The sequence below is a fragment of the Hippocampus comes genome, unplaced genomic scaffold (assembly GCF_001891065.2).
Source record: "Hippocampus comes isolate QL1 unplaced genomic scaffold, H_comes_QL1_v1.1 scaffold109, whole genome shotgun sequence".
Classification (NCBI taxonomy): domain Eukaryota; kingdom Metazoa; phylum Chordata; class Actinopteri; order Syngnathiformes; family Syngnathidae; genus Hippocampus; species Hippocampus comes.
Genome location: NW_017805274.1, coordinates 789469 through 811709, shown reverse-complemented (window position 1 = coordinate 811709; position 22241 = coordinate 789469). Strand labels below are relative to the sequence as shown.

General features: G+C 43.7%; 3 protein-coding genes and 1 long non-coding RNA gene across 8 annotated transcripts; 2 read left to right on the top strand and 2 right to left on the bottom strand.

The window, feature by feature from the left end:
* Positions 1-889: 889 nt before the first annotated feature.
* On the bottom strand, positions 890-7450 carry LOC109515661 (cullin-5). Of its 3 annotated transcripts, none has more exons than XM_019869620.1 (19): positions 7359-7450; positions 6044-6153; positions 5873-5972; positions 5342-5518; positions 5121-5262; positions 4847-4992; positions 4679-4759; positions 4349-4442; positions 4118-4248; positions 3782-3889; positions 3554-3618; positions 3340-3472; positions 2901-3032; positions 2688-2811; positions 2428-2603; positions 2150-2311; positions 1598-1716; positions 1228-1351; positions 890-1146 (listed from the first exon to the last, which is right to left on the bottom strand). In XM_019869620.1, exons 1-19 carry the CDS (start codon positions 7380-7382, stop codon positions 952-954), a joined length of 2343 nt encoding a protein of 780 aa, XP_019725179.1. In that variant the 5' UTR covers positions 7383-7450; the 3' UTR covers positions 890-951. The 3 variants fall into 3 exon arrangements, with proteins under 3 accessions (XP_019725179.1, XP_019725180.1, XP_019725178.1); XM_019869621.1 differs by lacking the exon at positions 7359-7450 and adding an exon at positions 7079-7342; XM_019869619.1 differs by lacking the exon at positions 7359-7450 and adding an exon at positions 6236-6555.
* A 1113-nt stretch (positions 7451-8563) lies between these two features.
* Positions 8564-12487, top strand: slc35f2 (solute carrier family 35 member F2). Its single transcript, XM_019869662.1, has 9 exons — positions 8564-8951; positions 9467-9567; positions 9654-9826; positions 9915-10042; positions 10529-10688; positions 10761-10917; positions 11285-11337; positions 11477-11631; positions 11816-12487. Exons 2-9 carry the CDS (start codon positions 9479-9481, stop codon positions 12011-12013), a joined length of 1113 nt encoding a protein of 370 aa, XP_019725221.1. The 5' UTR covers positions 8564-8951; positions 9467-9478; the 3' UTR covers positions 12014-12487.
* A 79-nt stretch (positions 12488-12566) lies between these two features.
* Positions 12567-17560, top strand: elmod1 (ELMO/CED-12 domain containing 1). Of its 3 annotated transcripts, none has more exons than XM_019869661.1 (12): positions 12567-12790; positions 13637-13697; positions 14546-14691; positions 14861-14889; positions 14971-15068; positions 15168-15297; positions 15380-15513; positions 15593-15661; positions 16403-16423; positions 16857-16907; positions 16987-17120; positions 17196-17560. In XM_019869661.1, the coding sequence occupies exons 2-12, from the start codon at positions 13681-13683 to the stop codon at positions 17369-17371; spliced, it is 1005 nt and encodes a 334-aa protein (XP_019725220.1). In that variant the 5' UTR covers positions 12567-12790; positions 13637-13680; the 3' UTR covers positions 17372-17560. The 3 variants fall into 3 exon arrangements, with proteins under 3 accessions (XP_019725220.1, XP_019725218.1, XP_019725219.1); XM_019869659.1 differs by lacking the exon at positions 12567-12790 and adding an exon at positions 12890-13138; XM_019869660.1 differs by lacking the exons at positions 12567-12790; positions 16403-16423 and adding an exon at positions 12892-13138.
* On the bottom strand, positions 17519-18755 carry LOC109515695 (uncharacterized). The gene is made up of 2 exons (XR_002168239.1): positions 17829-18755; positions 17519-17790 (listed from the first exon to the last, which is right to left on the bottom strand). It is a non-coding gene; the product is annotated as an uncharacterized LOC109515695 (long non-coding RNA).
* Between the last annotated feature and the right edge of the window lie 3486 nt (positions 18756-22241).

The following is a 22241-nucleotide window of genomic DNA, read 5'->3' as shown; positions in this document are numbered from 1 at the left end:
GGCTAATAAAAAACATACAATTGTCATATTCTTACAAAGTTCTGCTCTGACGCCACCTACTGCAGGATTCATTCACTCCAGGACACTCATCCTGGAACATTTGTGACAAAGGCAGGTAACAAAAAGGCGCGTCAGCAAACACTTTCATGTTAAGGTGCTGTTTATTTTATTTATTCACATCTCACGGTACACACCGCTGAAAAGCTTTTGAAACTTAATACTGACTTGGGCTTCTCCTCACCCGCTTTGAACCTCCGACACTGACCTTCTTTGACCCTTAGGACATTTCGAAATCCAAAACGTCCGTCCTACAGCTTTCTTTATCACCCTTCAGAAAACAGAGATTTGAATCCTGGGGGGTAAAAGAGGCTGATGTGTCGATCTGGCACTGTACGAAAAAAAAAAAAAAAGAAGTCCTGATTAAGTGATACTTACTCTCACAACAACAACACAAACAAACTCCAAACCCCCACAGTGCCTTGAAGCGACGAGTTGTATTCGAAGCGCTGTGGAAGCTTCGCTCGCACTGGAAAACACACAAAAAGTGGAGCATGGTGTTTATCGCCCCAGATGTGTTTCCTGCTTGAGCTGCTTTCCTTGTCATAGAATTCCACAAGCGTCGGGTGGGAGCGAGCAAGCCAGCACACCGTAGTAGCATTCCGAAAGGAGTAAAACAAAGCATGAAATACAGCCTTCCAAATAAAAACAGTTACAACCACTAGGTGCAGACTTTGCTTTTCTTCTTTATACAAGTTTAAGGCAGGAAGTGTTTTTAAATAGTCAGTTGATTCATGCCTCCCTGCACAGGATTTCATTTTAAATAGAGGACGGGGCCGCGGTGAGGGCTGATGATGTGGCTGGGGTCAAGGGGGCCTGGAAGTATTCTTCGAGCGTCCATCAGGCCCGATTGAGAAGGGGCAAAAAAAAAAGCCAAAAGTCCAAACCGTTGTGCTATGCCATGTAGATGAAGGTGTTTATGTCGGCCTCGTCCCGCTTGATGTATTTGTGGTCGATTAGCCACTCAATCTGCTCCTTGATCATCTTCTTCTGTGGTAAAAACATGTTCTTTAAGATCTCTACCAGCTCTGTTTGTAGCTGGGCATTGTTGATGCGTTTCCTCATTTTCATGATCTGGATGATGGCCTCCTGTATGACAAAAAAAAGTGGACGGCATCAAGATGGTGCCCAGTAGGAAGTTCTCTTTGCATGATCATGGTGGTGGCGTACCTGTGTTCGGAGTATCCTGAGCTGGACGATGCCCTCGTTCTCCTCTTCTCGCATTCTCTCTGTGGTGAGCTGCAGTCGGCCGATCAGGTTGATCTTTCCCCGTTTCTGAACTTTTGAATTTTTTCTGGAAGTATACGTATGCAAACATAACCAATAATTAAATCCACGTCCACCTGCAGGTTCTTCTGACAGTTAGTTTGATCATTTATTTTCATATTTGGGAATTATTTTCCGATCTAGAATATACATCAGCACTCCCCCGATGGGAAAAGGAGGAGGAGGACGCACCGGGCGAATAACTGCGGGACGGTGTGCATCGGAGGAGGGACCACTACTTGAAAAAATGCAGTGACTAAAGACATTTGCTTACATAAGAGAAAACTCTTGATTGACATAGAATAACGTTCCTTCGGCAAAGTCTTTGGGCGACGACACCGCGGGGTCATAGGACAGCACCTGCCGCTTGAGCTTGGGAAACGCCACCAGGGACTGGATCAAAGGAGGAGAGAGGTAAGATGGGTGAGAATTCTGGAGAATAACGAGACGTGAAGTTCACCCGACAAATCCATCCATCCATTTTCTATACCATTTCGAGAGCCTCATTTATTTGAACAAGTAGATGCTCACTAGCACGTAGCTGAAACGCTAACGGAAAGAGGAGCTTCTTTTTTACTGTCCATCAGTCAGCGTTGTCAATGGGGCAACTGAAATGACGGTCAGTCATTTTACTTTATTTTAGTTTTATGACACCGCTGTTAACTTCTCTGATTTGTTAGTTCAACGTGCATTAAATCCTATGGGGAAAAACTGTAATGGAATGAAAACTACTTGGAAGTCAACCAGTGTCTCAACATGGAATGTTTTCAATTTCAAACGGCGTCTTTTTTTTTGGGGGGGGGGGTCCCCTTTGTGTTTTTTCTACCCAGAGTGTGCGTCGCAGCTCTGCGTCGGGCAACTCGGTGGCGAGTTTGAGGTTCTCGAAGCTGATCCTCTCCCGGGGTCTCTGGTTCCAGGCAAAGAGCACAGCTAGCTGGAAGGTCGTCACCTCCAGGTCAAACTGGCCCACTTCGTTCTTGAAGGTGATCTGTGGCAGAGGGGAGGAAAGAAAAAAAAAAACACAAGTCAAGTCATAGTTTAAGTGTCAGACACTTTATGTACAGCCACACAGTCAAATGAGATCTGTGCGCAGGTGACACCCACAATGCCGTTGGACATGAGGTGATGCCAATGTAATTTGCGTCCGCTGTGGTTCTTCTTGTAGAAGTCTTCCACCTCCGGGATCAAGTCCTCCAGCTCCGTGGGCAGCGAGACAAACACTTTCTCGCTGCTCCGTGACCAAGCGCCAGCATTCAGGATCTTGATGTTGACCGAGTCAGCTAAAGGAACATTGAGGCTTTCAAGTTACTAGGATGACTGCAGATCCCCTGCGACAAACTGAGCTTCACTCTCTTGTCTTTTACCTGGTAGAGCCAGCTTGTTGTGTTTATGCATTTCTTTGAAAGACTGATTGAGGTCCTCAGACACTTTAATGTCCTGAAACATCCTGGCCAGCTTGTTGACGTAGTCCGCCGGCATTCCCACTTCCTGTTTGGATCAAGGACGTGACAGAAAAACGTTGGCGACGGATAGAAGATTTGAGAATATTTGCGGCGACTTTTTGCAGTTGATCTTACCCTGAGCCACTCGACCATGTTCTCCTCAATTTCGCTGTCTGCCGAGATGTCCAGGATGAGGCGGCGGGTCAGGTGGGCCTTGTGGTAGCGCATGAACACGTCTTTGTTCTGGACGTACTTCAGAACCAACAACTGCAAAACAACACATAGAAGAGAAGCGAGACATGAAGGGAATATATAGTCAGGGCGGGCACTTCATTAGGTACGTGTGCTATATGAGCTCCAATCCAAGAGCTGTATGAATATGATTTGCCTTTACAAACTTAATACAAATGCATCCCACCGAATGCACTTCATAACTGCCAATTGTGTTGTGATATTCCTTTTCCAGAACTCAGAGACTAATTGGGCCACAGTTTGGCATGTGTCATTTGCAACATGGGACACATTTATGTGCGCCTACAGACAAGCAAAAAAAAAAAAAAACTAAAACACACACCACTTCCTTGAGTTTGGCCTCAATCTCTTCCGACGTGAGCTTCTTGCTGAGTGGAGTCTTCCTGAGCAGCATGTCGCAGTAGTTGGCCAGCAGCTCTGGACACTTCGACTCAGGTTGTGTTTTCAAGCCCACACTGTAAATAAAGTACGGTCACATGATCTAGTATTGTTTGTTATTCGTGGGAGGGGAAAAAAAAAATCTCACAATGTCTTACCCTTTCTGTTTCATGGGAAGTTCTAATTTAAATATAGTGGCATCGTTGACGACGGCTTTATAGGCCTGCAAAGAGACGTGAGGAGAAATTGAGAACAAACAAATTCATTTGTCGCCTTTCCACTGCACGGCACCGCAGACACTGAGAAAACCGAAAACCGTGCCACCGGAAACGCTGACATGCCGGCCGGTGCGGCGAAAAAGATTCACTAGCCAAAGCGGAACTCACTTTATCTCTGGCGGTGAGGAAACGAGGGTCGTCCTGGAAGGCTTCTTTCACCAGCCGACTGAAGCGGTTGAACAACGTGAGCAGTTGCTCCACATACTTCTCAGAGTCCTGCGACGAAAAAAGGAAATATACGTCTTGAAAGGAACGACCACAATGACAGGTAGAAAAATCGATGGCTCCAAAAAGTTCTTTTAATTTCTGTTATGGGTTCCCACTGGGGCTCCTGATGCCTGTGTGGAAGGTTTCCCTGCAGGCATTTTTTTTTCTTTACATTTTGAAAATAATCCTAGGAGAGGAAAAAAGAAAGCATAGAAGAACGTCCTTTGCGGCACTCACAGAGGTGATGGTCTCGGCGGAGGCCACCATGTCTGCAAGGCCGGCGCTCATGATGTGTTCCTCCAGGTCCTTAAGCATGGGCTCGATGCCGCTCGGCACTTTGTCCATCAGCGAGAACATCAGGTGCAGCTCTTTTGCATTGGAAAGAGGCAAAAACAGAAAACGGATGCTATATGTGCAAAGGTTTTGGTCATGGCTGATTCCGGGCTCCAAAGTGAAGGCAGTACTCACTTTCTGTTTCATTCCTCTTGATCATGCCCGGACACTCGGCTAAGATGGTCTCCTTGAAGGACGTTACCAGAGCGTTGACGCAACACTCCATTAACTGGGAAGCAGAACAGAATCAGTTTTCCATAAAATACGAAGAAGCAGCAACTTCTTTCTAAATGTGGAGTGACTGTCGTAACATTAGTCCATGTGGAAAAAAATTATCCCTGCAAAGCTTTGAGGCAATGACTTTGCTTCAAACTTTTTTGTAATGGAATAATTGTTACATACTTTAAACAGAAAATATCAACTCGAAAAAGTGTACTTGTTTGTGCATTAGGCTTTCACACTCACTGCTTGTACAGAGTTGCAGTCACGCCTTGTCTCCAGATATCGTAGTGCACGTTTCTCCTCTTCCCTCAGCTTGGAATCAGCCTAATAGAGCACATACAGTATTCATGTTAGAACTTTATTTCTGTGTATTGATTAAATGCTATCGATGCAATCATGACTTGAGCTCACATATTTCATGTAGTTCTGGACGCCGTTTTGTTGGAGGTAGGCGGGCGCCTGCGTTCTGTAGAAGCGCTCAGTGGAATCCATGTAGGCTTTTTCAAAGTTATCCCTGTAGATCTGCAGCTTGTCCTCGGGGTTTGAGCACAAGTTCACTGCGGGAACGAAGAGAGAAACATATTGCATGAGGAAATTACACTATTTAGCAATGTGTGATATCACTTGGTGTTTGCTACTAGTCTCGGGTTGCTACATGGCTCCACTGCAGTAGATGGCTGCTCACCGTAGGACTCTCGCACTCCGATGACCAACTGCGAATCGAAGGCTTCCCCCAGCCGCTCGGCATGGACCAGCTTCATTGCGCTGTCTTGTAACCTGTTCTTAATGTTGGAGAAGATAGACTCGTTCCACGTGTCCAACATCAGCTGCGGGGGGAAGGTCAATACAAGCGGCAGTCATTAAAATACCCTGCGTCAATCTTTCGACTGACAGTCGGCCAATCACCTTCCGGACGATGCTGTCCTCCATGTTGGACTTCTTGTTGCTGCCCTGCTTGCCCATCAGTGTGATCTCCAACTGGCAGAATGGCTTGGGCAAAATGTCGCATTGCGTGAAGAACTTGCGCCACTCTACGATGTAGGCCTTCAGCAGGGCCGTGTCATCCTGGTGACTCAGCACCCGCTTTGAGAAAACAGCGGCAAACATTGGATTCGTTTTCCTTAAAAATAGGCGCCATTGTTAAATACTTCTAAGTACAACTGTTTTGCTGCCACTGCCTTTTTGAAAACATAAGCTAGCGTGCATGCATGCTACCATATTGTTTAAGCCGGCGTGCGTTTTACCATGCCTACGTCAAATAATACAATGTGTCTTGTGAATGTTAAACACAGTAATGGCATACATAACTGACACTACGTCTTTTAATACAGTCCGCCGTATGGTCGTGAAAATATGGTAATAAAAATAAATTTGGCTTGTATATTACAAGTGTGAAGATGTAAAGTGATAAATCCCCCATTGTAGTTTCAGCCTTACTGCTTGTGCTTGTTTGATGAACTCTAGGATGTCCTCTTTAAGGGCTTGGTGGATCTTGGCGGGACCTTTGTCATCCCACAGGCAGACAGCGTGGACGTCTCTGCGGAAGGATTAAGACGTCACCTAAAGCTTCCCTGAGGTATTAACTTTTTTTTAACAGGCCAAACTCACGAGAAAAGGTCGAACCACTGCTGCTTGGTGACCGACTCTTGCCTTAACAGCTTTAGTACGATGGGACGCATCAGGTCCCATTTATCCTCGAACTGAAGGGATCCTTTGTTCTGCGAGGGAAGAAAAGACAAGAAGAACATCAGTTACATTCGTGATAATATAGTAAATATGGAACTGTGGGTCCTTTACCACCAATTGAAGGGAGCATGTAGACAAAGAAGCATTCTCACTCATGGATGATTGAGAGTTATTCATGAAAAATGGAGAGAATGTGCCAAAGGTCACACAGGAAGTCCATAGCTAAAACTTGTCCACCTAACAACAGGACTGTGAGGCAGACACACTAACCACTCTTGCTTTATGCAAAACACTGATCATACAGAAAAAAAATGACAGGACCTAAAACAATTCTCTGAGGAACTCCACTGCAACCTCTGTCCGACTGACTGTCACTCAACAAACCCAACACAAATATATCAACATCAGTTCCATCCATCTGTTTATGATAGGAGTGGCCGTCATTCATTTGGACCCGGAGCCTATCCTAGCCGAGTTTCAGGCGAGAAGCGGGACACACACATCACAGGGCACAAATAGTTGCAATGTAAATTTGAGAACGCCTGGTTTCAAGGCTGTGGCAAGCCTACATCAATTATATCATTTCTAGTGGAGATTCTTAAGAAAAGCATACACGCATGTTTGTCCCGTAAGTACTCTGCAACTCTCCATCATGCAAAATAAGGAGTACCTATGCATCCTGTCGATAAGCACCTAATAAGCCAAATAGGTGATTGTTAGGCTGCGTTTGACGCCAGCGGGTGGGTTTACTGGAGGCTCAGTGTGCAGAAAATACCCCAGCCAGTTGCCTTTTGGCAGCCCTGAGCGTGGGTTTGAAAGGGGCCAGCCAGTCAGCTGCAGATTCCTGTGTGTGCCTGACTGATTTGACAGATGATATCGCGGCTCCTGCGTGGGGTCGCGCGGACAAAAACACGTCCTCCCGGATGACGCGGACCTCTCACAGCCAGGCCTTCCTACCTTGCTTCCACCCTTCGCATGTTTCCGCTGTCCCCACTGCCCTCATTTAAGAAAGCTAATGCTGTAGCTTTGCCATTGAGCTAAATCTCTGGCAGGGAGCTAATGCTAGTCAAGTTAAAATTCTCCCCGCGCCGGCGTCAAAGAGCACAACGCTTGCGGTGGTCTGCAGACTGGGGTCTTCCGGGAGCGGGAAACACTCACGGCGACGGGACGGCTCAAGGGTGACAAGCACTTCGGCGGCCCATACGTGAGAAATAATTAAATTGGAGTGAGCTCCTACCTTTAGCAAATTAGACGTCGCCATGTTCCCTTAACTTATAGTCTCGCCGAATCTCGCGACAGCTCGGCGGCTGGTCGTCATATCGTATCTCATTTCAAGAGTCTATCATAAATACAGCATTGTAATGAATAATAATAATGAGGAAAGCCACATATGCATTTTAATTAACAAAAACAATTATTTGTAATCAAATTGCGTAGAAAAAAATGAATGTTTTTTTCAACAATAATCCAGCAACAACCGTAATGAGGATAAGATCTCGAGAAAATGAATAGATGGGTGAATGATAATATAATACACCGTGTCGCAAAGTTACAATACAGTTCCGTTTTCTATTTAATTTGAACCTCACTGCACTGCACTGCATCCGCAGAAAAGATCCTCTTTCGAGAAACTTGTCATGGACAGCGTCGCTCCTCAAACTGGCGCTGGCCTGCGGTCTTGCATCCAACTGCCAGACCAAGAATATAGTAGTTTAGGTGAGTGTTATCATTCTTTCGCTGTGTGACAACCTTGGTCCGGTGTTTTCCCACGTAAGCCAGTGCAAAGAATTTATCCTTCAGTTCAGGATAAGAGTAGTTTACAGAGGAAACGAAGAGGAGGATTATTCTTGCTATATGTAGGTCGTATTTTGTGGCAGCCAGGAGTCCTATTTGAAAGGCTTGTGATGCAGTTTTATCATGAAGAATAGTTCTGCTATAACTATGCCTTTTCTAAATGTATTATAGTCCTCTCCAAATATAATGTAACTGCAGGACAATTTATCTATTCAGTGGCACTCTTTAATGTCATATTGATGTACTCATTGCATTTGTGTCACATCTTATCTCCCACACACCTGATGACAGTAAACCTTGGAAGTTATTTACTTATGCAAATCGTGACAATGGGCTGATCAAATCAACTCCCTCTCAAAAGAGAACCTTGCTAATTACTGTAGTAGTCTGAAAAGCTACGTTCACAAGGAACAATTAACTAGATTAAAGGAGGATTCCTCCTAAAATATTGTATATATTTAATGGCGTATTTTGACCGACGCGCATTAAATTGTTTTTCTTATCAATTTACCAAATATATTATTCTTTGTATTTATTTATTTATCCTTTATTTTTGTACGAGTTTGGCAGGTATATCGTGAATGAGACGCTGAAATTTGACGTAAAAGACCAATGTGGTCTGAATGGTCGAGGTTAAAATGACGTAATTTCCACGCGTCACCCATTTTAAAAAAGCAGATGCGAGACAGGCGACTCCAATAAACTGTCGACCCTTTATATTACACTGCGCAGCGGTGATAAAGAGTCAAATAATGTTAAAGTAGAAAGTATTCCGGCAGTGAACACGATAATCGCCAGCTGTCATTTTCGCTCCCATGGGAGAAGTAGGAGGAGAAAGACGAGGGAACGCGGCCCCTTCCGGTGCGGCAGCGTGATAGGCTTGGAACCGACACGCTTGCCGGAGGAGGCAGTAATGTGGACCGGCTTCTTCTAATATTACCGGGCTGAATATTATCGTGCGAGTTAATGGACTGCAGTGAAACTTTGGCGTTTCATACTTAAGAGTGTCAGAGCGAAGTCTGCTGATTAGTCCGAGGTAAGCTTCGTTCATGTCTGCCATGTTTTGGATGTCATTGAAACTTATCAGTGAATCATTCTACTTTTTAATTTATACCCCCAAAACACGTTAATTTTAATGTAAAACTATCATTTTATAGCGGTCATTTTGGTGAGGTAAACCACGATGTCTGCGGAGGGGAAAATATATAGCTATATATACACAGAGATATATAGATAGATATAGATAACCTGGGTTAGGCACAAAACCTTATTTATTTTAACTTTTTGCATGTGTGTTGCTGTACTTGAGCTACGGGAATATTTGTGTCAATAAAAGATAAGTACCCACGCAAGCACGTGGAAGGAAAACAAAACAAAATAGCAAGTTTTGGTTCCATTAGTAGAGTCATTTTTACACTATCTAGCAAGGCAACCTTGGACAATACCGGTAATTGGAAACACGAGATATTCCAGTGTGACTTATACCATGCGCTCCTTCATAAATTAGCCAGGACACTAATTCCTTTTCTTGTTTCTTTTCTAATCTTATAGTGCTGACAAGCGATGGAGGCCCAAGCGGACGAGAAGATGTGTGGGAAACTGAGGCTGGCGTGCGGTTTGTACAATTACAAGCTGAGGGATGTCTTCACGTGGTGAGTGCTTGGAATGCGGACTTGTTTTTGTTGGATCGTCATCCGAGGTAGTGGGTATTGATCCTCTCGTGCTCTCCCCTTTCCAGGGATCTGCTGAAAACCCTGGTCATGGGTCAAGTCTTGTCCGTTATGATCTGCGGCACGGCGGTCAGCTGCCAGTACCTGGCTGACGCCGGTGTGGAGACGCCCATGTTGCAGAGCTTCCTTAACTACGCCCTGCTGCTGCTTGCCTACTCCACAATACTCTGCACCCACACGGGTATAGCTACAGTTCAGATTAGACTTTTCAATTTGTTTGGCCTGTCATAAAACTAGCGCCACAGTATGCCTCTTATGTGCGTCTGCAGGGGATCAAAATTTCCTGCAGGTGCTGAAGACCAAATGGTGGAAGTACCTGCTGATGGGTCTGGCTGATGTGGAGGCCAACTACACGGTCGTCATGGCCTACCGCTACACCACGCTGACTAGCATCCAGGTGAGACAACAGAAAGTACACCATTGTTTTATTCGATCAGACAACCACACACCGAGTCACGAAAGGGTGTGAATCACTGTGCCACAATGTTATCTCACTTGTTTAGTCTTAGTTCCCCTCCAAGATGTTATTTTATTTTCAGTTCAGTTGTACAGGTTAAAAGTTAAGTCAGGTTCATGATTTGACTTCTGAAAACCTTGCATTTGAACGGTGGTGTGTGGATGTGTCATAGCCACTTTATTTTAGTCGCCTTTTTTTATTATGATTATATTTACGATTGTGAAGATGTATTTTTAAAAATAAAGGCCTCCACTGCCCCACCTCGAGTAAATACCTGGTAGTCTTCCCTTCCACTGGTTACTCTGTGAAACTGAGTAAACGCAAGCCTCCGGCCATTATTCAAAGAAACGCAATACTTTTATAATAAACGTGTTGCTTCATGTCCTATCACAGTATATCATATCAGTACCACCGTGTGTTTTGCAGCTGCTGGACTGCTTCGTGGTACCGGCACTGATGCTCATGTCCTGGTTCCTGCTGAAGACTCGCTACAGGCCGCTACACTACATTGCTGTGACTGTTTGCCTGCTTGGCGTGGGCGCCATGGTGGGCGCCGACATCCTGGCCGGAAGAGACCCAGGATCCAGTAAGGATGCCGCCTTCTTTCTATCCTCTCCAGATTCAACCGCCACCCTCTCGTAATGGATTGACTCCACAGCCAGCGATGTGATGTTGGGCGACAGCTTGGTGCTGATTAGCGCCATTCTCTACGCCGTGTCCAACATGTGCCAGGAGTTCACCGTGAAGAACCGCAGCCGAGTGGAGTTCTTGGGAATGATGGGATTCTTCGGGACGATCATCAGTGGGATTCAACTGTGAGCTTTCCAACCCAAAACCTAAATTTTCCACCCCCAAATACTCGCTTTGGCTTTTTTCTTGTTCTTTTTTTAATTTCCCGGCATAGTGTGTGTTTGTAGAAGCAATTTTTCAACTTTCAGCTTCACTTTGGACATCTCAAACACAAATTGAAAGAGTACACTGTCGATGAAATAAATCTAACAACACAAAGATTACGGGTACACTTGGTGGGGCCAAAGTCATACATTTTTTGATTGAGCAGGAAGACTAAAAAAGAAACCGAATTTTATCCCACAAAGAAAAATACCAAAAGAATATTTGAGAAATTATTTTACACAGCATAATGAAATTATTTCCTCATTTTGAATCTGTTCTCCTTCGCAGAGCCGCACTGGAAGTTAGCGCACTCAAGAAAATCAAGTGGACATTTCACATTGGTGAGTTAGCTCACCGTCTAAAGTGTATTTAAAAAAAAAAAAAAATTATATATATAAAATTTTTTTTTTTTAACTCGGTGTATAAAGTTTGAACAGAGCTCCTCTAACCCATCTCCGTTGTTATTTTTGTGTGGCGCAGCCATGCTGTTTATCCTCTACATGCTGTGCATGTTTGCACTGTACAGCTTCATGCCGGTGGTGGTGAAGAGGACAAGCGCCACCGCCGTCAACCTGTCGCTGCTCACTGCTGACCTCTTCAGCCTATTCTGTGGCCTCTTCCTCTTCCACTACACGGTCGGCTTAGCAAATGTCTATTTCTTTGTCCATTTTTGTTTGCACTGACTGAACTGGAACCTATCCTAACTCCCAACAGATGAATTCAGGGCTTTGTAATTGTGTGTAGATGCCACAAGATGGCAGCAAAGCACCTAAATTGCCCCCTCCTTATTTTTCAACGATGCATCATTTTCGTTTGCAGTTCTCACCACTGTACATGATGGCGTTCGTCCTCATCATGATGGGCTTCGTCACTTTCAACGCCGTGCCCACATACTCTGCCCAGCCCGTGCCCGACTCCAGCGACTCTTCGGACCAGGAGGCCCGGAGCGCCTCGGACCGCCTGCTGCCAGCTGATAGAAACGGTCAAAGTCACCTGACGGTGGTCTCTGCGCTCTGACCCCAGAAGAGGAGGAAGAAAGTCTTTCTGTTCTAAGAAAGGCATCTCAAATGTTGTCTTCTGTCATACTGTTACAAAAACAAGAACAATCAGTTGTTTACGTTCATTTCGGAAAAGTTACTGATCATTCGTTTTGATGTTAGTGCTACTAACATGGTGCTTGTTACTTGTTGGGACACGCTTCAACAACTATTTATGATCCAGAACAGTTCTTTTCTGCTGCTAGATATTTTATAGTTCTTGAATTTTCTATTTTCTGTTTTGTTGCAATTCTGCAGTTCATCATCACTGTGCCATCTTTTTCTTTTTAATATTCCCCTTTCAAAGTAGGCTCATCTCAAGTGCTTTTTTCTAAATTTAAAAACGTGACTTTTCCACACAGTTTTTTTACCATTTGTGTCATTTTATTTGCATTCGTGTCAATCATTTTTAATGTCGGAAAATTGATAAAAGGCATAATTTCAGAGATCTTAATGTGTTTTGTTATTGTATTTTCTGCTGCTTGTAATATTTTGACCCTCTCAAGCACTAGAAACAGATTTCTGTGTGCAGAGTGTATTTTTTATTTTGGGTTTGCAGTTTAATCAGAGACCAGCTCTCCTCCAACCGAGTGACGTCATCTGCTCCCCTGCACTTTGGCGCCCCCTTTCGGTCAGGCGTCCTCACACACAGCGGCATCATCATGGAGGAAAAGCGGACGTCTGGAGCCGATTGACGGGGGGAGAGACACGAAGCCGCACGTCGCCTGCTTTTACTGCCTTTGAAAGATTAAAAACGGTAAAATCTGCTTTTTAAGACGCATTTTGTGACGTGCCGACTTTGCAAGGCGGAGGGCACTGCTGCACATGCGGTTGCGGATTATGCAAATGTGGCGCGTTGCTTTTTCTAATCGTCCAGTAGATTATTACCGACAAAGCAAATGATTTTCTTTTATTTTTTTCAACCACAGTTTGATTGTGTCACGTTTTTGAAACGGTGGCGCGTTACAAAGGTGGAATTTGGTTGGAAAGGTGGCATATGAGATGGCTTGCGCGTTCATGGCTTCGCACCGTGGACAGTTCCTCAGATGCAGGCCTGGAGCGGTGGGGGACAACCTGGGGCTCGCGGCCCGGATGCGAACCACTAGTATGGAGGAGTACTGGACCCAGACTGAAAAGGAAAAACTATGTCGAAATTTTTTATTTTAGTTGAGAAGTTTATGTTATTAAAAAGATACTTGAGGAAAGAAATATATATTTTCAAAGTAAAACGTTTTCTGACAAAAAAAGTACAATCATAAGGATAAAGAAAATATATAAAATATATTTTTCAAATCTTACTTTCTCCCAAAAGTGTAGCATTTTTAATTCTTCAAAGTAGAAATTTCTGCTTCGTGCATGCAACTTCACTTTTGGAAGATCTATTTTTCTTGAAAAAAAAAAAAAGGGTTTCTCTCCATACAATACATTGAATACAACTTTATCCTTAAAACAATTGAAAGTGTAGGAAAAAAAATCTATTTTATTCATATAATATAATTTCAATAAGTTCAGCCCAAATGTTCATCATACACAATCATTAACTTTTGTTTGGTTGTAGTGTTTCATGCATTACATCTGGTTCACTGTCATTTCCTCTTTGCAGGTCATCCCCCAGCAGCAGGTCCATTGAAGAAGACACCAGGCATCATGAAGCACTTCCTGAGGTAAGACGAGCCTGCATGTTGTGTGCTGATGGAATTCATTTGTCATGCTGTTGAGACAAAGTAAGAAAGAATCTGCTATATGCAGTATATAAACAAACGCTTGGTCGTCTCTTCTATTTATAGCCCCTTCGCTGCTCTTGCTGCATATACCATGGTGACGTTAATGATCGCGCAGAGGTTGTGGACAATGCAGTTTATCGGGCCTTCATTTTCTCTCTATGTCCCAAACGGTCAAAACAAAATCCATTCTGGATGGATTTGCCACTCTGACACTTTTGCCAAAGTAAAGCAGCTAATGTCCCACATAGTCCTTAATGGGTCAGCATGTGTTTCCCATGAGGCACATGTCTCCATTCTAAGTTTCTGTCACTGACAAAAATAGCATTTTATGAGGAGCTAGTCTCATATGCTCCTTTATGATCCACCTTTCTCTTCATTTCTGTTAATTGCGCAATAATTTTTTTAGAAATGTCGGAGAGTTTCAGACAAAATGTAAGAAAACAAAATGCCAAACAACACTTGAGATTTCAGCTCACTGACCATTAACAAGCACTTGCTCCTTTGCGACATATGGGCAAATGTTTTGGGACATAAAGTTGTCCTTTCATCCATCCATAGATCACCCAAAAAAAAATGACAGTGCTGAAAACGCTTCCCTGAGGAACGCCACTCCAAACTATGTCTGACTGGTACTCAAGAAATGCAATACAATTAATTCAGCAAATAATGGAGGGTTGATTCACACCAAAAATATTAATTCCTCAGGACAATGTCCATGATTTACTATGACAAAATGGGTGTGAACACGGAACAATTTCCACTTGTTCTTTGTCTTCTCCCCCCTGCAGGATGTTGACCCAGTTCTTTGTGTTCCTCTACTGCAAATGTCTGTGGCGAGGGCTCAAGTTTGTGGCACGTAAGTTTACGGGACGCTGCGAGCTACAGCGGATTTGCTACAACAACAAACACGGTGCCCGCAGGACGCTCAAGATCGGTAAGAGCCTTTTGACAATATTTAATTTGAACAAGGTCTGGAAATGAATGACCGATCATCCAAATAGTTGTCAATTAATTTGATCATCAATTTGTGGTGGATTGATTGATTAGTTGTTGCACCTCCATTGTCTCTAGTGATTTCTAATTTTTCAATATTTTTCTTCCAGAGTCATCTTTGAAGTACTCCAAAAATGAAGTAAATGTCCAAGTGTAACGATTAATGACATGATTCAAATAGTTTTGGGAAAATGTACATCCTACCGTATTTTCTTTGCAGCTGCTGCAGTCTGCCCTTAGCGCTCATCCTGACAAAGTAGAGAAAATCATTGACGACATCATGGCTCTGAAGAAGATCAACCCTGATACCAATCCTCAGTAAGACCACACGACACATCTCTGCCACTTGAAGGAAATTGCTCGCCAAGCTGAAAGCGAAGATTGACCCATGGCCTCCTTTCCTCATGTTACCCCGAGGTTGGGCATCTCCCTTCAGGCCAGCCTGTTACAAATTGTAGGCTACAGGAACTTAGTGGCCGAGGTGGAGAAGCTCCGGCGGGAGCCTTACGACTGTGACAACGCACAACACGAGGACATGCTGATGAAGGTGTCCATCTATGAAATCCCATCTAATACACTTGCCGCCTGGGTTCTTTTGACGAATTCACTCCTGTTGATTTTTGCCGCAGTTGTGGGAGGAGCTGCGTCCCGACACCCCGCTGACCGGACGTATTTCCAAGCAGTGGTGTGAGATTGGATTCCAAGGCAGCGATCCCAAGACGGACTTCCGAGGAATGGGCCTGCTGGGTCTCTACAATCTGCTGTAAGATCAACTCCTTGCACACTGGTTATGTACAGAGTGCTAAGTGAAGATGCGAAGCCAATTTCACTTTTATCTAAAGGTACTTTGCTGAACACGACAAGGCTGCAGCTCTGCAGATGCTCCATGATTCCCTGCTGCCCAAGCACAAGTATGATTAGAGGACTTCCTGTTGACTCTCAAGCACGATTTGTTGCATCCATGTTATTTCAACTATAACACAAGTGACCGTCATCTGTGCATCATTCTGCTCAAAAAAATACACACACGCTGTTTCATGACATATGGACAAAAGCATGTGACACGTTCAGGTTTCTTTGAAAAATGACGGGACCTAAAACACTTCCCTGAGGATCTCCTCTCCAAACTTCGTCACACTGATTGTTACTTGAGGGTTTGCAACAAGGATAAGAAGGGTTTGTCTTTTGTGTGAAAAGGATGGAACATGAAACACTTCCCAGAGGAACACCGCTCCAAATTGTGTCTGACTCCTTGGCACTCAGGATAGATCCGCAGAAGTAACTGACGTTGCTTACTCCGATGCGAGATCTTTGAGAATTTTGACGTGTGCTGGGGAGATTTAATAAAATAATGAAAGGACTCAAAACAATTCCCGGGGAAACTCCTGGAAGCTCTCACAAATCGCAAAAGCTTGTTGTGATGAAGAATTCAGATCAACTGTTAGCTAAAAAGGTGTGTCGGTGTATTTTTGTCCATATAGCGTGCTCTCTTCACCATTGTTCACAGCTCGACCCGGTCACTCACCACCTCCCCGTCTTGTGTTGATTGCATCGCTGCCTTGTATTGCTTTGCCATCAGCATCTCAGTGAGCTTCTTCTGTCTGTTTCGACACACGCTTGCCTCCTCTGTGTCGCTCCCACGCCCGCCGCAGGAGTGCGCAAGGGAGTCGCAGGTACTCCCATTTTCACCCTCACTCACCCGCTTTATTGGCCACATGCTCTGTGCCATTGTTACTACTCCATGCAGTCGAGTCTATTTGAAACAGGGCTGGGAAAACGCTTTCCAAAAAGGAGCTTTTTCATACTAAATTGGTGTATGGCAACATCCGGTGGCTGCATGATGGGCCATGTGCTGCAAGTTGCCCTAACCCTGTTTTAAAGCAGTTTTTAAAAAGTATTTGTTATTCATCTTTTTTTTTTTTTATATATGCCTTATTGCCACTTCATTCGAAATACAATTTAATCAGATACAGTACAAGAAAAAACTTTATCCTCATATCCAGTAATCCCATACATAATGATCTTACTTCGTGAACCGGTTGCAAGTGAAACATGAACACCTAGGCTGTAACCCTTGATTGGTGTGTGTGCGTGTGTGTGTCACAGCGAGGCAAACGCATCAGAATGTGAACCCACAAATGTTGACAAAGCCATCGGGTAAGGCTCGCCGCAGTCCCCGCAAAAATCTTACCCGAACTTTTTTGACAAACTCGATGACCTCCTTCCCGCCCTGCAGCTATTCCTTTGCCATCGTGGGCATCAACATCACAGACCTGGCCTACTCGCTGCTGGTGAGCGGTGCCCTGAAGACACACCTGTACAACGTGGCCCCCGAAATGGCCACCCTGCTGCATCTCCAGCAGACCTTCTGTCAGTCAACTTCACTCGGAACACTCGACTGTTGCCACGTTCGTTTTTATTGACATACGCGTGCGTGTTTGTCAGGTTACCTGATGCAGGAGTTCCATCGCTTCTGGATTGAAGAGGACCCCAGCGACATCATGGAGTTCAACCGCGTGCGCGCCAAGTTCCACCGGCGAGTCGTGAGGCAGCTGCGGGACCCCGATGCGGCGCTGTGCCCCCGCTTCTCTGCCTCCGACCTCCACTTCGTCAACCTCTAGGCGCAGCTACACTTCCCCCCTTCCGACTGCAACCCACCGCACCCCACCATCGGATGTCCCGGTAGGCCTGTCTGTAAAAATGCTCGGGCGAATGACATGGATGCGTCACTGCCGGTGGCTTATTCTTGATTTGATGATTAATACTTCAATTATCGACATTATGAAGAAATACTGTATTGATGGGATGTTTAAAAAAATGAAAACTGAATGTTTTATCATAATACGGCCCCTATTGTCCAGATTACAGTTTTGCACATCTTGGTATTTTCTCAGTCAGCTTTCTGATGTGGATGATCCTTCATGACTTGGAATGACTTTTAGTTCACAGTTATGCATTATCAAGAGTTACTAACTTGAATGTGTTGCCCTCTTAACGTGTTTGAGACTCTCTCTCTCTCTCTCTCTCTCTCTCTCTCTCTCTCTCTCTCTCTCTCTCTCTCTATTCACACACACACACACACACACACACACACCACCAGCGTCAGATATCACCCTTGTGATTGTCGCACCATCGTCGTGTCACTTGTACTTTAACGATTGTTTGGCATTCCTTACCAGAGGTAGTGCATTCGAGTCACATGACCTAAATCGACTCAGATTGGCTAAAACTCTTGAAATATCTTGACTTTGACTCGGTTTTCATGAGACTTGTCCTAAACTGCATATTCACAATCCGGCATTTTCGTTCATCTGTCATTTGCTGAAAAAAACAACGTTTACGCTATTTTTGTGCATAAGCCAACGCACTAAAATTACATGTATTGCTTTGGTGTCCAGTGAATCGAAGCATTTAATTTAGCCAACGGTAGTGATTTGCCGCCATCTTGTGGCAGCTTAGTGTCAAGGAAGTACTCTATGATGAAGTAAATTGAAGCATGTAATTTCAACAAGAATAGTGCTCTGCTCCCCTCTCGTGGCATCCTGCTACCAAGCAACTCCGGTAATTTGAAGTGACTGGAGGAGTTTCACTGAGACAAAAAGAGTTGCCGACATTTTGTGGTAGTAAAAATAAATGACATGTACATACAAGACGACACTGCAAGCTGTCAAATTTCTGTATGAGTCCATCACCTCATTGCCAATATTTTGAATGTATATGTTTGAAGTGGTGTCTTTATAGCATTAGAATGCTTCTCATTCGCCTTTATTTACACAATGAAAACAACACTTTCTATCATGAATGTTTCTCACACAGGATTGTTTCTGTTTCCATCCACGGAATGTGACACTTTTAATGTTCGCCATCAGCCAAAGCAATAATTCGGACTCCTTCGATGTAGACAAGTTGCAATGTGCTTGTTTGACGTTTTTTTTTTTAATTCGCTTATGGCTTTAGTAGTGCTCCATTTACAGCTTAGCTACACTTAGAAAATATTACGTGATAACTGAAGGTGGGAAGCAAAATAAAACTGCAGCGATGAGCAGTCAGTCGATGGAGCAGAAGGGCAAAAAAAAAAAAAAAAAGAAAAGAAAAAACAATGAACGTTGTACTGTCACCGCGAGCTTTGAGCCACGAGCTGCTTCACCAAGAGACGGTTCTGTGATATCAACCATTTGCTTTGTTTACGACCCCGTTCAGCAGCACTGTTTGCCTTTTGACGTTTTCTTGCCTGTACTCTTAAGTGGAGTCTCACTGCTTTATTGATGATATTCTTCTAAATGTTCTGAGTCGATATTGTAACACTGTGCTTCATTTGTCTGTGCTGTGCAACACAAATCAATAAAAAAACAGACAGTTTAAGGACGCCTCTGTTTCGTTTGAAATCCAAAGGACTGAAAATGGCTGATTTAAGATGACGTAATGAGTGATTCTCAACTGGTGGATACGAAACATCGCTTTTCATTTTTATTCTTTTTTTCCTGTACAAAAACTGAGTAATTGATCTTTTAAATTGAGCTGTAAATGTTACATTTGTAAAAATCACAATAAGAAAAAAGTAGCATTTGAACAAGGGTGTGTGGACTTTTTAGAGCCAACGCTTTTGAATTTTTGCAGCAGCATAAGAAGCGACGGGCGCTGACGAGGGTGCAAGTGGAGCAATATGAACGTCAAAGCTTGAGATAGAAGCATCCGGATTAGTGCGGATCAGCTGCAGACAAACGTGCGAAATAACCAACGCGGAATCATGACTGTGAAAAGCTCCACACGTTGAGTCAGCACTTTTAAGATGTCCTGTCTGTAAAATAAACATTTACAACAAATTTATTCAGATGGCTAGGGTAGAAGCAAAACTGTCTGCTCGCTTCCTTGTACAAGTATGTATTTTTTATTTTGTAATTTTCAGGATGGCCACGTGGTGGCACTAGTGACTAACATGATATCTCCCAGTGAGAGAGAGGAAGGAAAAAAAAGGTCGGCTGTCATTTCATGTCACACAGTCAGTCACTGCTTGTCATTTTGCTCTGCTGTTATCAGTTAATAAGATTCATTTGTGCCTGATGGCAATTAAATTTTTTCCCGTCACGTTTCAAGTGAAATACCCCAAAGGTCCTTGCCTATTTTGTTTTGTTTTGGTGACAGTGCTGCTTAAGGTTCACAAAGAGGACAGCCTAGAACAGGGAACACTAAGTAGAGTGGATATGAAGTCTACATAGCCCTGCTCATGATCCTTGGGTTTTCTTGCATAAGGTGTAGTTATTATTTGCACAGGAACAGGAACACATGAAGTAAGTTTACAGTCATTTCCAACCTCCCTGATCCTTTACTCAAATTCCAAACATCCTCCTTCTCTGGTGTAGTAAAATCTCAGCTGTATTGTTGACCTTTGATCCTTGTGGAATTTGCAGTACGTGCAATATTCGTTTGCACGGGAACATGTGAAGCTCAGAAAGAACGAAAAACTTCCCTGCTCTTCACTGCAATGGTGGCACTCTTGGAGAAAAAAATTCACTTTGATCCTTTCGTTCTTGGTCTCCCTCCAGTTCTTGCTCCTGCACACCGATTTATTTTTTTAGCACACACACACACACACGCACGCACGCACGCACACACACACACACACGCACACACACACACACACACACATTCACTTCTCCATGTTGGCTACTGTGTTGTGAGTCACCATTTTTCCTGCTGAAAACTTTCCACTTGCTCAGTTTGTCACCTTTCTTACCCACTGTACCTTCATATATTAATAAAGGTATAACCCCCCCCCCCGCCGCCCCCATCCCTCCACTTTCAGCGGGATTAGGCGCAGCACTAATTCAATGCGCAGTGCTGGCCACTTTGAAGTCGACTGGCATGGAAAAAAAAATCACCCGCCTCCTCCTGAATTGGCTCATTTACATAATCCCGTCGGATGAGCTAGCACGCATTGGCGTCATAATCCAGTGGCGTCCAATCGATATCCCTGTGGACCATCTGATATCCACTCCCCTTTCTTTTTTAAAAATTGTGATTAGCACGTGCAATATGCTAATAGCGGTTTTGTGCGTTATCCGCGCAATCTGCTGCATACGCTCTCATAGCGGCTGTAAATCTATAATTAGTCCCATTTTATTTCATAATTCAGCAGTCAGCTCCCACGGCGGCCATTTTGTGACCAACTCATTTCTGACTTGATTGCTCGAGTTGTTTGCTTCGCTGATGAGACCAAAAACTGACAGGCACAAATATAAGAGTCATGTATTTTAAAAAGTTGAGTCGCATTTAGGTGGTCATTTAAATCATGAATTGGATTATGGCTGTGCGCCGTATGACTCCCCGATCCACTGCTTGCAAACTGGATTTGAATGTAAAATGTGTTCGAATTAGCATAATACCATATGGGAAACAGTAGGATGCTAACAGGTCATTGCGAAACACTGTCATTCTCTACTTAGCTACTGTATATTTGAACACAGGATGTTACATTCTCTTGTTACCTTTTCAGTTGATTTCATTCTCTTGTAATTTTAAAGCACATCTCAACTGATAAGATGCTAGTAGTGAGTAAAACATAACTAAACAAAACAAACAAAAAATTACTGTATATTAAAAAAATGTGTAACCCCGAAGGCTGTTGTGGTATTGTATATATTTCAAGCCTTTTCAATCAAGCCTGCCTGCTTCCATTCAATTAGCATTAGCATTCGGCTCAAAGCGCCACATTTGCTGTGGGCATAGCTGCAGGCGCAAAGCGTTTTGCTTCAGGACACATTTCAGTTCAGAGTTTCGGATCTCTGATAACTGAACATGCTGAAAGCTCAACTGGAGCAACTCAAATTAACTATTCACAATGCTAATTGACACTAGCCACTTATGGGCGACAATAAATCGGGCCAATTCCCACATTGTAGGGGATTTTCTGGGAATGTATTTCCAAAACTTTCATTCCTCCATGTTGGACAATGTTATTGATGTATGCAGTTGACTTAATTTGGACTCTGGACCAACAAAAAAAAAAAAAAAAAAAAAGGCTGGAAATTAAATGGATGGATCTGCCCACTGGAAGCCCATTAGCATTCAGGACAAACAAACGCACTCAGAGCTGCACTCCGTCACGATTGACATTTAATGGTTAAAGCGTAATGGGAGAAAAACAGGTGATGTTTGCTGCACGTCGTGTTTATGAGGGAAACAAAATAATAAAAAAAAAAACGCAATGCAATTAGGTTATCACTAGCCACACCATTAAAACATGAAATGCTGATTGATTGTTCTGTCTTCGGATGGTTTCTCCTTTATCCATGGTGACTGGGATAAATAAATGGAATAAAGAATGATCACAGAAAACCGAAGTGCATCCCAAAGGGGAACCTCTGATAACTTTGGGACAGTTGTTCTCAAAAACCTCTTGGGTCCAGGGACCTTTTACAGGGGGAAATATTTCCAAGGAACCTTTTTGTAATCCTAACGCCAGTTACTGAAACACTGGACAGCTGGACACGT